This window comes from Astatotilapia calliptera, chromosome 14 (assembly GCF_964374335.1).
Source record: "Astatotilapia calliptera chromosome 14, fAstCal68.1, whole genome shotgun sequence".
Taxonomy (NCBI): Eukaryota; Metazoa; Chordata; class Actinopteri; order Cichliformes; family Cichlidae; genus Astatotilapia; species Astatotilapia calliptera.
This window is the reverse complement of record NC_137435.1, coordinates 27,566,860-27,580,497: the sequence shown is the minus strand read 5'-3', so window position 1 is coordinate 27,580,497 and position 13,638 is coordinate 27,566,860. Positions and strand designations below refer to the sequence as shown.

At 44.1% G+C, this 13,638-nt stretch overlaps 1 protein-coding gene across 14 annotated transcripts in view; it reads right to left on the bottom strand.

Annotated features, from left to right (window-relative positions):
• Positions 1-3,305: 3,305 nt before the first annotated feature.
• mecom (MDS1 and EVI1 complex locus) overlaps positions 3,306-13,638 on the bottom strand; it is a 124,918-nt gene continuing 114,585 nt past the window's right edge. For all 14 annotated transcript variants that reach the window (XM_026191471.2, XM_026191476.2, XM_026191472.2 and 11 more), the window contains 7 exons: positions 10,501-10,667; positions 10,150-10,227; positions 8,526-8,695; positions 7,389-7,533; positions 5,361-5,606; positions 5,056-5,248; positions 3,306-4,900 (listed from right to left, as the gene is read on the bottom strand). In XM_026191471.2, the coding sequence (XP_026047256.1) occupies positions 4,766-4,900; positions 5,056-5,248; positions 5,361-5,606; positions 7,389-7,533; positions 8,526-8,695; positions 10,150-10,227; positions 10,501-10,667 (1,134 nt within the window). In that variant the 3' untranslated portion in view covers positions 3,306-4,765. The remainder of the gene's footprint in view (positions 4,901-5,055; positions 5,249-5,360; positions 5,607-7,388; positions 7,534-8,525; positions 8,696-10,149; positions 10,228-10,500; positions 10,668-13,638) is intronic.

Below are 13,638 nucleotides of genomic sequence, written 5' to 3'. Positions count from 1 at the left end.
CCTTCAACAATGGAGCCGATAGCCTCTAATCTAATCCATGAGCAAGAGAGGAGATGATTTCAATAGCAGGCCTCAAGTGGTTCTGCCACCACGCCTATCCTGATTAGACTCGTCATATTAAAACCATGTGCACGGCTGGGCTGCTTTGTCTCGGTCTGTTCCTCGGGACTCTACTGAGTGTCCATCAATAACACTAATGGCCCGTAGCCTCCAGGGAGAAAAACGAACAGCGTAATGAAACCACAACCTTAAACTCTGCTGCTTTCCAAGAGAGAAGAAGAAGAACAAGTAGTGAGGAATTGGTTTGGTTGTCCTGTACACACATGGGACATAGACAGAGGACGCGCTACTGTAACTGTAAACACAACAGAAAGTTGATGAGGTGGTTTGCGGTGTCTCCCCACTCAAACACACACACAAGCACACACTCAGAAACACACTTTGGCCAGCTGTTAGCTTTAGTGTCCCTCCATACCAGCCCCTCATTCCTCCCTGAAGGATACACTCCCACACCCCTCCGTGTCTCCTTCTCTGCAATGTTTCCCTTGGTGTCTGAGTCAGCATGGGTGCCAAGTCAATCAATGTGAGAGCTGCCAGCTGTGATGGTCTCTCTCTCTCGCTCTCTCTCTCTGAGGGTGTGATGTATGTTCCAGCAAGCGGAGCAGGGCAACTGCACACCACACGGGGCTGACTGCATGGACGGGTGGAAAAGGAAAGGAAAAAAGGGTTGAGGGTGAGGAGCGAAAGAAGGAGGGGAAGATAGGAGGGGGTAAAAAGAGGACGGTGGCTGAACAGGAGCTGTAATGAGGCCTGATGGATTCTGAGGCTGTGCCAGATGCCCCATTAGCTGAGTGGCTCTGAGCCCCACGAAGCACTGCCCACAGAGTGCCCACCAGACTACACACACACTGTAGTGGCACAGCACCTTAAGGGCCTAAACCCTGCGAAACAGAAACACACACACTTCTCACATTTAACTAAAACTGATTGCAGTGACTAATGTACACTCTTCTGTCTCACTTCCTTAGCTGTTTAAACACACACTTACACACACATTCATCCAGGGCCTTGCCAGCCACACACGGATACACACTGAGCCCTTTATGAGAAGGTGTGGGTTAATGACGGCAGCGGCTCGTCCCAGTGTGTTGATTAAGTGTGAGTGGACACATGGGTGACACTGGCATGTTCCAATCAACACTGATCAAACCAGTGCACACGCCAGTGCCAAACACACCCTTGTGTCACTCCGCTGCCCACGAACAATGGAACTATACACTGTGCTGTCCATTCATAATATTTTGGTGCTCTTTCCAGAGCCAGTGCCTTTGGACTTTTGTCTAGGGGAACTTTTTATGTAGGTGATGTAATTACATGGGCAATTTGAATAGCAGCGGGGGCAAGACCTCTGAGGTTCTGGTGGCTTAATGCTGCAGCAAAGTTAGTTGCCAGATGCAGTCAAGGTGTAACTGTTGTTTAGCAGTTTCCTCTATTGCACCTGCAGAAGTGTGCATCATTGCCTTTCTGAACTCATGCAAATTGATTGGAATTATCTCTGAACTTGATGCATATATATTTTTAATTCACTTAGTAAGTCTCTTAGTAACTAATTAGTAAGCCTCTTAAGACATTGCTTTTTTTTATGCGATATCTGCCATTTCAGCAGCATATATAACACCAGGGTGATGTGAAGGGGGCACACAAAAGCTGTTTTAAGAAAGGATACCAGTGACTATGAACAATGTAAAAGAAATGTTTTGTAAGTGTAAGCAGACAGAATTCAAATCCTGCTCTGAAGTTCCCCGTGAGCTCCAGAGAGATTTATAGTTTTATTCAGGTCATTATTTTGGCTTTGAGGCCAACAACTTGACTGCTTTGGTTGACTTTCACTAACCTTATGGTGGTGGTTTTGGCAGAAGTGAGTAAAAAGCTGTAAATATTCATATTTTCTGACTCAGTCAGTTTTTCAGTTTCCAAATGATTCAAAGTTTCTTTTTTTTTAATTGGATCAGCAGATACAAATGTGTTCTGGTTGCTGACAAACTTCCGTTGTCAGATAAGCTTGAATGAGTCCCCAATAGTGCAGATGGCACAACCCATACTCAAGACCAATATCATGTCACTTCATTATGTTCCTAGCTTGCAAGATCACTACCGCTGACCTCATCAAAGCTGGACGACCCATACTGACCTCATCAATGCAGCGTGACCCACTATGACCTCGTCAAAGTTGGGCACCCCACAGAGCCCAGAGGGCTGACGATGGGCCTTAGAAAAACAACCCATCCATTAGGGTGCCAAGAGCACTGTAAATGTAGAGTGTCAGCGCCAGCCATCTTCACTGTCATGCCCAATTCTCCAACCCCCCACTTGAGCTACTCGCTGGACAATGGGGCCACTAAACCTCCAACCCTCCCAGCCACAATGTCCGCCCACGTTGGCTGGCAGCAAGCAGTGACGGGGGCAGGGGGGTGCCGGATGGGGAGGCCTGCTGCAGGATGGGACTCTTATTGAGTGTTTGAGCGATGAGCCAGGTCATCACATCTACCCACCTCATCCATCATGCCCCACAAACGGACACAAATAGAGAGGACACATTCCTGCCTCCGCTCCCACTACCACATTCAAGCCCTCTCCAGCCTTTTCTCTGCATCTCCGTCACTTTGTGAGCCAAGGCCTCAAAAAAAAATAAAGAGGACCAGAGTTCAGACTCTCCCTCGCTCTTGGAGGCCATGGGAGCGCCAGAAGAAAGCGCCAGGTGGTGTTCTGACTCTTGTCTCTTAGTATAAATTTTGACGTGGGTCAAAATGATGGGCAGCCAGAAGGACTGTATGGAGCGAGGAGGCGCGAGGGAGATGGACGGACAAAGAGCGAGTAAAATTATTTTCTGGAGTAATAAAGAGAGAAACGAAAACATGTCAATCCACATTGTAGTCCTTTATTTCTTAGTTGTTCCTCCCACAGTATTGAATTGAAATGCATAACAGTTACATTGTAGAAAGCATTAAAACAAAGTACCTCAACTTGCTGATTACTTTTTAAAGTCGATTATAAACAAAAACAACGACAAAAAACAAATAAACAAACCAAAAAAAAAAGAAGAAAAATCTGGTCCCTCAAAACGGGAAAATAAATGAAATTAATCTGTTATTTATCATAAGTTTGGCACAAGGGATTAACATGAACCGAACATCACACAAGCTTGCAGACAACCGTAGAAAATGTCAGATACAGATCTTATCAGACCAATCATGCGCTTATGAAGAAATTATACCTGGCTTTTTTATTATTAATTCCTTATACTGTTTTTCTTTTTTTTCTTTTCTTTTTTTTTTTTTTTTTTTTTACATTTGAATCAATAAATTGTCATAGAAAAAACCCCTAAGTAATATCTATTCATCAACTGATTTCATTAGTAGAATAAGGAGTGAATTGTATGTTTTAATACTATCCGGCCCTCAAATGTAATCTACAAACCCCATTGAACTGTGGGATTGGCCCGGCTGGGAATCTCCCCCTTGCCCGGGCTAAGAGCAGTGCTATTCAGTAAACAAACTACAGTTTGCCAAGAAATAAATACAATTCTCAAAATACAACAGCAAATAACAACAACAACACCAACAGAAACCAAAATGAAAAACAAAATCGTGATTGTCTAAAAATGAAAGACACACAAGCATGGAGTAGCTAACAACTAGCATTCGGGCTATTTAGTGGTATTGTTGGTGGACTAGGATGGATTCAAGGGCTTTGAAAAAGACTTATGTCCTCGACAGAACAACAGTTAACTTCAGCACTGGATACTTATTTCAGTAAATTAAACAAAACAAAACAAAGCAAAAAAATCGTCGTGTTTTCTTCTCTTCCACTAAACAGACAATCTATTTATATCCTTTCACAGACATCGCAGGTGGGCAGGATGGAGTGCAGTGGACAACAGTTGTCAGACACTTGTGTACAGTGCTATGATTGTGCAGACACACACAGCTATGAAAGATGCAGATGGGAGACTGGCCTGATTTTAGTTGAGCAATCGCTATCTTATGTTTGTACTTCAGTTCAGTGATATTAAAGCACCGCCAGTGCTATCCTTACATGGAACGATTTTCATCTGAACCGAGGTTGCTCGCCCGACCTTTTAATGTTTTATCATCATGTATTCATGGGAAACACCTGTTGATCTCTCCGGGGGTTCAAAGGGAATTCTCGTTCTGGTTCTTATGCTTTACACACTGTGAAACATGCTAGGCTGAAACCAGCTGTCTTAGACGCCACCAGCGTTACTCTCTGTGTAAAATGTTCTTCTTGCTTTGTATGTGCCGGCCAGAAAATTCAGTCGAGTGACGACAAATCAGCATATCCACTTCCCACAACTTTCAGCTGCCTTTGCTGTGCAAAACATAGAAATTCAGAAGAATAAATACGGCTATTATTACTTTAGCATTATTATTTTCACCACATCCTGGTTGGTGTCAATGTAACAAATCAATTTTAGGGTCTCAGAGGGACATTTTTGCTCTCTATCTGCTGGAGGAATATTTTTTTTTGGGGGGGCTTGGGTTGGGATGGATTTTGCATGGGCAGTTGCCGTGTTTTGGGGGTAAGGCGCCTCACTCAGCAGTCGGGTGGGCTGTGGTTCCTGCTCAGCAGTCACTCTGTGGACAATCAGGGATTCCTGCAAAATAGCCCCTGCAGTGGACTGCCAGTGCCATAGGCGGATCAGGGTCGGGTTGAGAGCTGAAAAGGTAGGTGCAAAGAGGTGTCATCATACATGGCTGAGGGATTGGATGGCACTGGATTCAGCGGCAGCCCGTGCCAGACTGTGCCACATGGTGGCTGGGGTGTGGGTAGCTGGGTGAAGAGTGTCCTTTTCAGCCAGGGACAGCATCATGGCATAAGCCTGAAGGAGTAAGGGGTGGATTACAATTTACTATATTATTTACATAAAAAACATTAAGTACACTGCAGATAATCGTGTATATGGATTGTCTGTATCTAAGCGTGCGCGCGTGTGTCTGTGTGTGTGTGTGTGTGTGTGCGCGCATCTTTATCTACCTGAGACTTTGATTTCCTAAAGAGCGGCTGTTTGACTGCCTCAGTCAGAGATGGGGAACCAAATGAGCCGTCCTCCTCATCCCCATCCCCATCTCCGTCACTCAGTTCGCTCTCGTCCAGCTTGCGCATTTCAGTAAAGCGATGGATGTGATCCAAGGCTGAGTAGCTGCTCTGCTCCTCCTCGTCTTTATACCTGAAAGTCATGGCAAACATCAGTTAAAAGCTGCCAGGATACTTTTGACTTCAAAGCATCGTATTTAAAGTGATGCATTTTGTTTTGGAGCTGCAACCTTGTGTCAAATTACCTCCTTGGAGAAGTTTTACAGCTGAGATTCAAGTCATTTGGCTCACTCAAGTCCATTTCGTCTTGTATGATGGGATCATCGAGGTCGCTTTGGAGCACCTTGCTTTCTGATTTTTCAGGGGTGTTGCTAGGCTCCTCCCCTTCTTCTTCATCCGCACCTAACTCTTCCGCTTCCTCATCTTCCAGGTCATGTGACCTATGGCTGGCCATCAGTGGCTTTTCTTCTTCAAATGGACCGCCATTTAGCCTGCAGATCAGGAACATTAGTTCATGAGGCTTGTTCAACGCAGTAGGCATTTAAGGTTGAAGAAATGAAACATCCACCCTGTTGGCTGAATTATGTTATTCATATACTCATTCTGTTTTTGAGAAAATATGCAGTGTGATTAAGGAATTCTTCCAGTGTTTGTAGATGAACTGATGTGAGGCAGAACAGGGCAGCTGGAATTGAGCAGATCCGGAATCCCATTTGTCATCAAGGCTTTGAGGCCCCTTTGGGCACAGCAGCACTGGGTTGATCATTGCAGCACTTAAATGGAGTGCTCTGCCTCTCTCCTTGTTTATTTTCCCTACTATCTCGTATTCATCTAATAGGCAAAATATTTAGCTGACAGCCCCATTTGGTGGGAGAGTTATGAGAGCGCTGCCAACCAGCCCATTCCTCTATCCCTGTGGAGAGGGAAAAGGCCAGCTATCCAAACTGCCTGAGTCTTAATCTGTCCCTCTGTTTCAGTGCCACAGGAAACCGCCATTTGGTAAATCATCTGGAACCACATTAAGACTGATTCACTAATTACACTCTGGGACATCTTTCGTCAGCTCCCAAATATGCCATTTCTTGCACAAAGGATTCAGAGAAGGGGACTGAAAATTGAACGGGGGAGAAGGAGATTCATAGGAAACACAACACATCAAGCACAACACCACATAATTATAGAATGCTTATAAACAGCATAGCCGCACTGGATTTAAAAGGGATACGTTTGAGAGGGGGAGAGAGGTAATTACACCGTATTCGATTTTAGCACAAAAAGGATTTGCGTCGTTTTGTCTCAGATTTCAGGAACTGATAATGTTGTACCGTCAGCAGTGTTCTCGTCAGAGTGGAGAGTTCAGGTGGTATTCAGGGCTGCAAGGAAGAACTAGCTCCAAAAGAGGGAGTGAGAACTCTGTGATTAAGAAAACAGATTCGCTAATTACGCTTTCAAACGTGGTAATTTGCTGGGGATAAAGTATCTATCAGAAGCAGTCAGCAGTGCAGCACTTTGAAAGGAAACACAAGCCGACCCTTTGACCCCACCCCCTCTACCCTCTTCCTGTAGGCAGACATGTTGGTTCCAGATGTGGTCCTCTAACTGCTGCACTACCCCTCCTGCCTCCCGTCCCTCTGACACTCTACCGCTCGGCCCTGCTCTCACAGGCCTTCTGCTCAATCACGAGCTAGTCTGCGAGATCTCTATCGGGCCTCCAGTGATCAAACCAACATGGGGCGCGTGAAAACAAACTCAGGGACCAGAGTAGACCTCGCAACTGTTATCCGATCTGATCACAGCTACAAGAATTTGTTTGCATAAAGCCCAGATGAAGTTGCATGTATATTGATATCTTTTCCTACATGTGGTCAAGAGGCAATTGATTTAAAGAGCTTGCTCACTTTTCCAAATCTTAAATGTCATCGCAGATAAGAGTTCTTTACTCCAGACCCCCCAAAATGATGCGATTGTTATTAACAAAGCCTGGCTGGAAGGTATGAAATTGGATGTCTAAAAATGGTGGATAGTGGTCGACACATTATTGTATATATATTTTGTGTGTGTGTGTAAATCCCACACAGTTAATACATATTCAATCTAATGTAGATTTACCAGTATCCTTTCAAAAGATCACCCTTCATCTGTTTTTTCCCTATCTTTTAATTATTTATTTTTGAATCAGCTCGGGCCCTCCAGGCCAAGAAACAACCATCTCCTTGTAGAAGTAGAAATAGGAGGAAAGACGGGCACGTATCACCACATAAAGCTGCTCTCACCCTTCCTCTGAGGGGTCCGGTGATGTCTGGTTCTGGCTTGTGTTGCTGATAAAATTTCTTATTTCGTTGAAATAAGAGTCCTCTTTGTCATCCAGTATGGCGCTGCTGCTGTCCAGTTCAGACTGTGGGGACGACATTGCAGTTCCTATAGAAAGAAAATACATTCCAGTCATCATGTGTTTGAACTTGATGCCCCCAAACTGTTTTAAGGATGAAAGTATGCCGTAAAAGACATGTTTTGTTTGTCAGTCTGTCAGTGTGACATCTGTATCTGTATCTACATTACATCACTGAGGAAAATATGAATCGTGCTTTAGAAGGATGGGGGTTTGATCCCTGGCTGTATCCATGGGCAAGTTACTGAACCCCAAGTCGCACTTTGTATAGAAAAAGAAAGTGCTTGTATGAATGGATATGGATTCTTCACTCTATTTGTCATTTTTTGAGACCTTAAGACAGTTTAAAATAAATTTATGTGACATCTGAGTATACTTGGCCCCACTGAATGCTAGTAATGATACAAAAGCCGAAAGCTTAAGACGCTATGGTTTTATTATATAAACTGTGGAGAAAGAATTTTTCTACAAAGTATTATTAGTCCATAGTGTTTGTGTTTTGTGTTGAGTGGGGGGAATATATTATTTAATGCCGAAAAAAGGAAAGCTTGACAGATAATTGATTTGCATTTGATGGATTGCTCATTGTGTCTGATTAAGTGGCGACCTCCTCTTAGGCCCGCTGCCGTCGGCTCCTGGCCAGGTGTCACTGCTCGTTCTGCTGATTCAGAGTCAGAGTGATGCAACCTCTCAACCCATAAGCTGTGAGCTGTGCTGCTGATGAAAGCAGCTCATTCAAAAATATTTTGTGCTGTTGTTGCAGAGGTCGATGACAGATTTATATAATTTAATTTCTCAGCCTCTGAGATTCTCTCGATCAGGAGTATATTTTGTTTTATGCTATGCAGTGGAATGATTGATGAATCTAAGGAGTCAGCAAATGCTGCTCTCATTTTCTCTGATAATACGGAAAGAAAAAAAAAGAAAAAGTAGCTTGATTAATGTATCTTATTACAAAATATATATATATATATATATATATATATATATATGTCCACGGTCTACAAAACTTGCTACACACCTGACAGATTGCCGTTCTCGTGCTTTTTGAGGTGGCGATCCAGGTTTGTCTGCTGACCGAAGCAGCGGTCGCACAGGTGGCACTTAAACGGCTTCTCCTTGTTGTGGATGTTGCGAATGTGACGCTGTAGGTTGGAGGAGATGCTGAAGGAGCGGTCACAGTACTTACACCTGCAGAAAGAAAGTAAATGCCTTTCGTTTAGCTCAGTAATTAAATGAAGAAAACATCAAAGCGCACATGCCGCTGGTCATAAATACAACTGTACTGCATAATGAATCAGGAACCTGCGGTTTGTTATGTGGGGAAACATAATGGGATACATAATGTAGGACACCACACACACACACACACACACACACACACACACACACACACACACACACACACACACACACACACACACACACATGCTCATACAGACAGTCCCAGCAGTCCCACAGTCCCAGACATGATGGAGGAGCTTGTTTAAGGTGAAACAGCTCTGCCTCTTATCTCCAGCCAGCGCAATAAAATTGCATTCTTCTCTCACAAAATAAGCACGCAACAGATTTGGTTTGAGCCCTGCAAAAATTAGGAGCTCCTGCCAAGTTTCTTCATGCAAAATTATACGAGAAGATTACATCTTTTCTTCTTGTGGAATTAGCTCGCTCGATTGGCTGTCCCTCAGGAACCCTCCCCCCCGGTTATCTCCACAAAAAATTACAATAAAAGGCGGTGATCTTTAATGGCATGCCAGCATGTAGAGTGCAGGCTATCAGGCTGGGGCAGTAGAGGCCTGCATCTGTCTTTCTCTCTCCCCTGTGGTCAGCAGGCCCCTTCCGAACTTTGGGCCAAAATTCCTCTACCTTAGTAACTACAAAGCCAAGCACCGAGGCATCCAAATGTAGTAAGTCTTCAGAATTAATTTTTGCATGGGTACTGGACCACTATTGTATTGTAACTAGTACTTCAGATGCACCTGGAAAAATCTGCTGGGCTGATAGGAGCAGAAAGGGGAGCCTTTAAACAAAGCTTCCAAAATGGAAAAAAAATAATCACTAAGAGCTAAAATTACTATTTTTTTAACCACGATTTCTGGAATAAGATGGGAATAACTGTTTAGATGGGATGTAAGCCTCTATTTGGAGTAGCCAAAGTTGTTGTAGATCACTCTGTGACCACAGCTGCCGGGTGTGGACATCTGCCTGTGCTCCTCAACAACCCAAATCCCCCCAAACCTCCCCTTTCACCCAGGCGATGGACGCCATTTTTCATCAGGCAAATTGTTTAGCAGTAGTATAATTATTCCAGGCCTTTAATGGCATAAGAAAACACACATAAACTCTGTTCTAACTGTAGACAAGAAATCCCTGGGAAAACATCCACATGCTGTTAACAAATGAGTTGTGCTGTCTGTATGTGTGGCTCAGAGTACACTGTGTGAAAGTGTGTGCCCTGCTTTCACTCATATGTGTGAGGGGAGAAAAGCAGCTCTTTTTCATGGGGTGTTAATCGGCTATGGTGCAAATCGGATTTTTGACTGGACAATTATGTGCCTGCAGACTTTTAGAGCTAAGTAAGGATAGGTTGAGGGATACAATCGCAAAGTAAAAAAACACGAGGAGCCCGTAAAAAATGCTCTTACCTATACGGTTGCTCTCCTGTGTGAGTCCTCAGGTGGCGTGTCAGGTTGGCAGAGCGAGGGAATATTTTTCCACAGTATCTATAAAGGAGTACATAACATTTTGCAATTTTTAAGTGCTTCCAAAAAAAGAACAGGAATTCTTACTGCAATGTGTTCTCACTAAAACACAACCATATAAAAACAAAAAACTACCCACAAAACGCACACCAGTCTCAGACAAGATTTACAAGAAAATATTCTGAGAAAGGAAAAAGAAAGAAAAACTGCAGAGACTACTAAAAACTATTAAAAAAATAATTTATGACTGACTTAAAAGTGAAAAATACAAGCCAAACTAGGGGCTTTAGTTACCTGCATGTGTAGCGCTCCTTTCCCTTGCGCAGTAGCGTGTCGGGAAGCGCCGAGGGCGGAGCTCTGAAGTCAAACATGGAGGGAACCGAGCGCAGCAGGTCACCAGGCTCTGGCTTCAAGGAGCCAAACGTTTCCAGCTTCTCTGCCATGTTCTCGATTGCAGTCATCTGAAGAGATAGGAAAAAGGAAGGACAGAGTGAGGGGCCATGTCAGCTAAGAAGAAATGAAATCTGACTTTTCATAAACAAGATTTTGAGACAACACATTCAGCGTGTTTTGGTTTCTGATTGCCAGATGCAATAAAAATGCAAAAACTGACAATACCTAAGAAGCACAGAAATCCCACATTCTTTACATTAAGCACATAAGCCAAAGAGTTATGGATTTTTCTTAATAGAGAACCTACTTTCTATATAGATTCGCTCACATCGTTTGAGTAATGAGTCTTGTTTACAGGCAAAAAACAGTTGAAAAGTCAAACAAGTGCCGAAGGAGAATTCTCATTATGACGCTCATGAATAATTCATACATCACAAGGTCAAATTCCTGTATGTGCATGACAAGAACACTGGAAACTGATTCATAACTTTGCCGAAAAATGAAAACCAGTTCGCTTCCATTCATGGCTAGTGGCGAGCAGGTGTGCAGCTGTGAATGTTAAATTAAGCCATTGCTTGTTCTGTTCCAAACATGCATGTACAGTAGGCAGATAAACACACACGCACACGCACATAGGAGGACTGCAGCCAATCTGCTAATGAAGCTGAACCTTTACTTTTATCGGATACTCTCCGGGGAGATATCCGTGTGTGTATGTGCGCTCATGTATGTATATGAATGAGAAACTATGAGCTGCATGGTGGTCGTAGTTGATTAACTACCTTCAGTGTGTGTAAAAAACGGAAAATATATTTGTGTGAGAGAGTGAGGAATGTTCCTGTAATGTATTTGTGTGTGTGCAAAATGTGTGTGCTTACAGGCATGTCCGTTGCATGTGATTGCACATGCTTAGTGTGTATCTGTCTGTGTGTGCGTGTTTGTGTGTGTGTGTGGCAGAGGAGTGATTCATGTCCACTGCCGGGCTGTAAACCATTCTGTGCACAATGCGGGCAGACAGCACATTCGTCAATATGAAAGATGTTGACATTACTGATCAAGGGCCAGACACGGGTAATAATGATATCGCTGTGCTGAGAGGGGCGGGATGGGGGAGGAGCGGGGGGCTGGAGGGGGAGTGAAGGGAGAACTAGAGGGAGGAGGAGAGGGAGGGGCAGGGGTCTCAGTAGGCCGCAGGGCTTGACAGGCCATCTCACACACACACACACACACACACACAAACACGCACACACACACACACCCTTACAAAGTTTTCTTTTTTTTAGCAGACTCACACATTTGCATTATTTTGCCTGTATTGAATTTTCAGCCTGTTTCTCTTTCTTATTTCAATAAGGTAACAAATCAATGGTGATTCGGGTCCTCCACCAGAGCCCTGCTCCGACTTTGACATTCCATCTCCTGCTTTCACCCCCTGTCACTCTCAGGCTTCACGCCAAGATCGAGGAGACTGAGGGAAAAGAAACAGAGCACGAGAATTGGAGAAGAAGCATGATGAAGGACTAGATGATAGAGGAGGGGGGGTGGGGAGGGGGAATGGAAGAAAGAGAGACAAAGAGGGAGGAAAAAAAGCGTGCAAACAAGAAAGTAAGAAAAGGCAAAACAGAGTCCGGAGAGAGAAGGACTGATGGCTGATGGATGGCGGTGGAGTCGGGTGTTGGGAGTGGCTGATTAGGAGTGACGGCCGAGTGTAAAGTTCCTGCCGCAGCCGTCGGCGTTCCCACTGAGGGAGGATGTGGAGTGTCAGGTCTGTTTGATTATGAATATGCCAGTGCTAAACGCCATGAATCAAAGGCAAAAGAGAGACCAAGTGGGAGAGAAGAGAGAAAGAGAAGGCGAGGAAGTGAGAAAAGAAGGGGGGGACGGGCTGAAAGATAGGCAAGAGGGAGGTGAAATGCTTTCATATTTCTTTTGAATGTATTTCATTGGGCTCTTTTCAGAAACTGGAATGAATGCTCAGTTTGTCTGCACTGCTCAATGAGAAGCCATAACTCCTGGGAACATTAGGGCCCCTAAAGCTGTCGGCAGTATCGAACCTGTTCGATAAGACATTTTTAGAGCTGAAAGCTACTCCATCTTGGCTCCATCTACTGGGGAATTCTGATCCCACCTCAGTCTACTCATGCGGCTGCTCTCTGTTAAGACTCGTCTCTTTTTATATGAAAAAATATACATGGCGGGGTATATTTTCTTTGCATACTGACTACTTGACATGATAAAAAAAAAAACTCATCACAACTGTTCTTTAAATCCGTTGCTGCAATTTAAAAAATTTTCACTAAATGCTCCAAAAAGGAGATTTTCCTTGCCAAATAACTTGTGTGCGGGGACACGGCAAATGACTCACACGTCCAGTCCAATAGACAAGTGACCATCAGTCAGCTCCATGTTACACTTCAAACACTGAAATGATTTTATGGATGTCGAGTCAGGCTCACTTGGAAATATTGCGTGCGAAATGTTCGACATTTTGATCTACCCGCATGTACATTCAACCACACACACACACATACAGACACACACCCCTACTAAAACCCCCCTATCCCTCCCTCTGGGCAGTGTGTATGCATCTGTAAACTTGCTTGTTTCTGTAGCACCACTCTGGGACCAGCAGTTGATTGGCTATCTTCAGATGTCAGTGATGCTGTTAGGGCCCTAATTAGCGAGATGCATTCTCATTTGTTGATCTTTATCGGGAACCAGATGTTTAGAGGGAGGAACTAACCTCCCGCTCCCCCCGCCAGTGTCCCAAAGAGACTGTTACCCTCTTGGTGATGTAAAGCAGCACCCCTAAAGACCACTCACCACCCCACGTTCCACTCATCCCCCCTCCCCCCATGCCCATTTGCAAGAGGTCTGCTTCATTCTCCAAATAAGCAAACATATATTCAGGGCTGGTGCATGGAAAGGGTGTAGCTCAGTTGGAAATCCCCACTGAAACACTTTCATGTTAGAAGTAAAGATACATCAAGATCGAAAGATGTAAACAAATCAAAAAGGCTTGGATACACATACCATAGT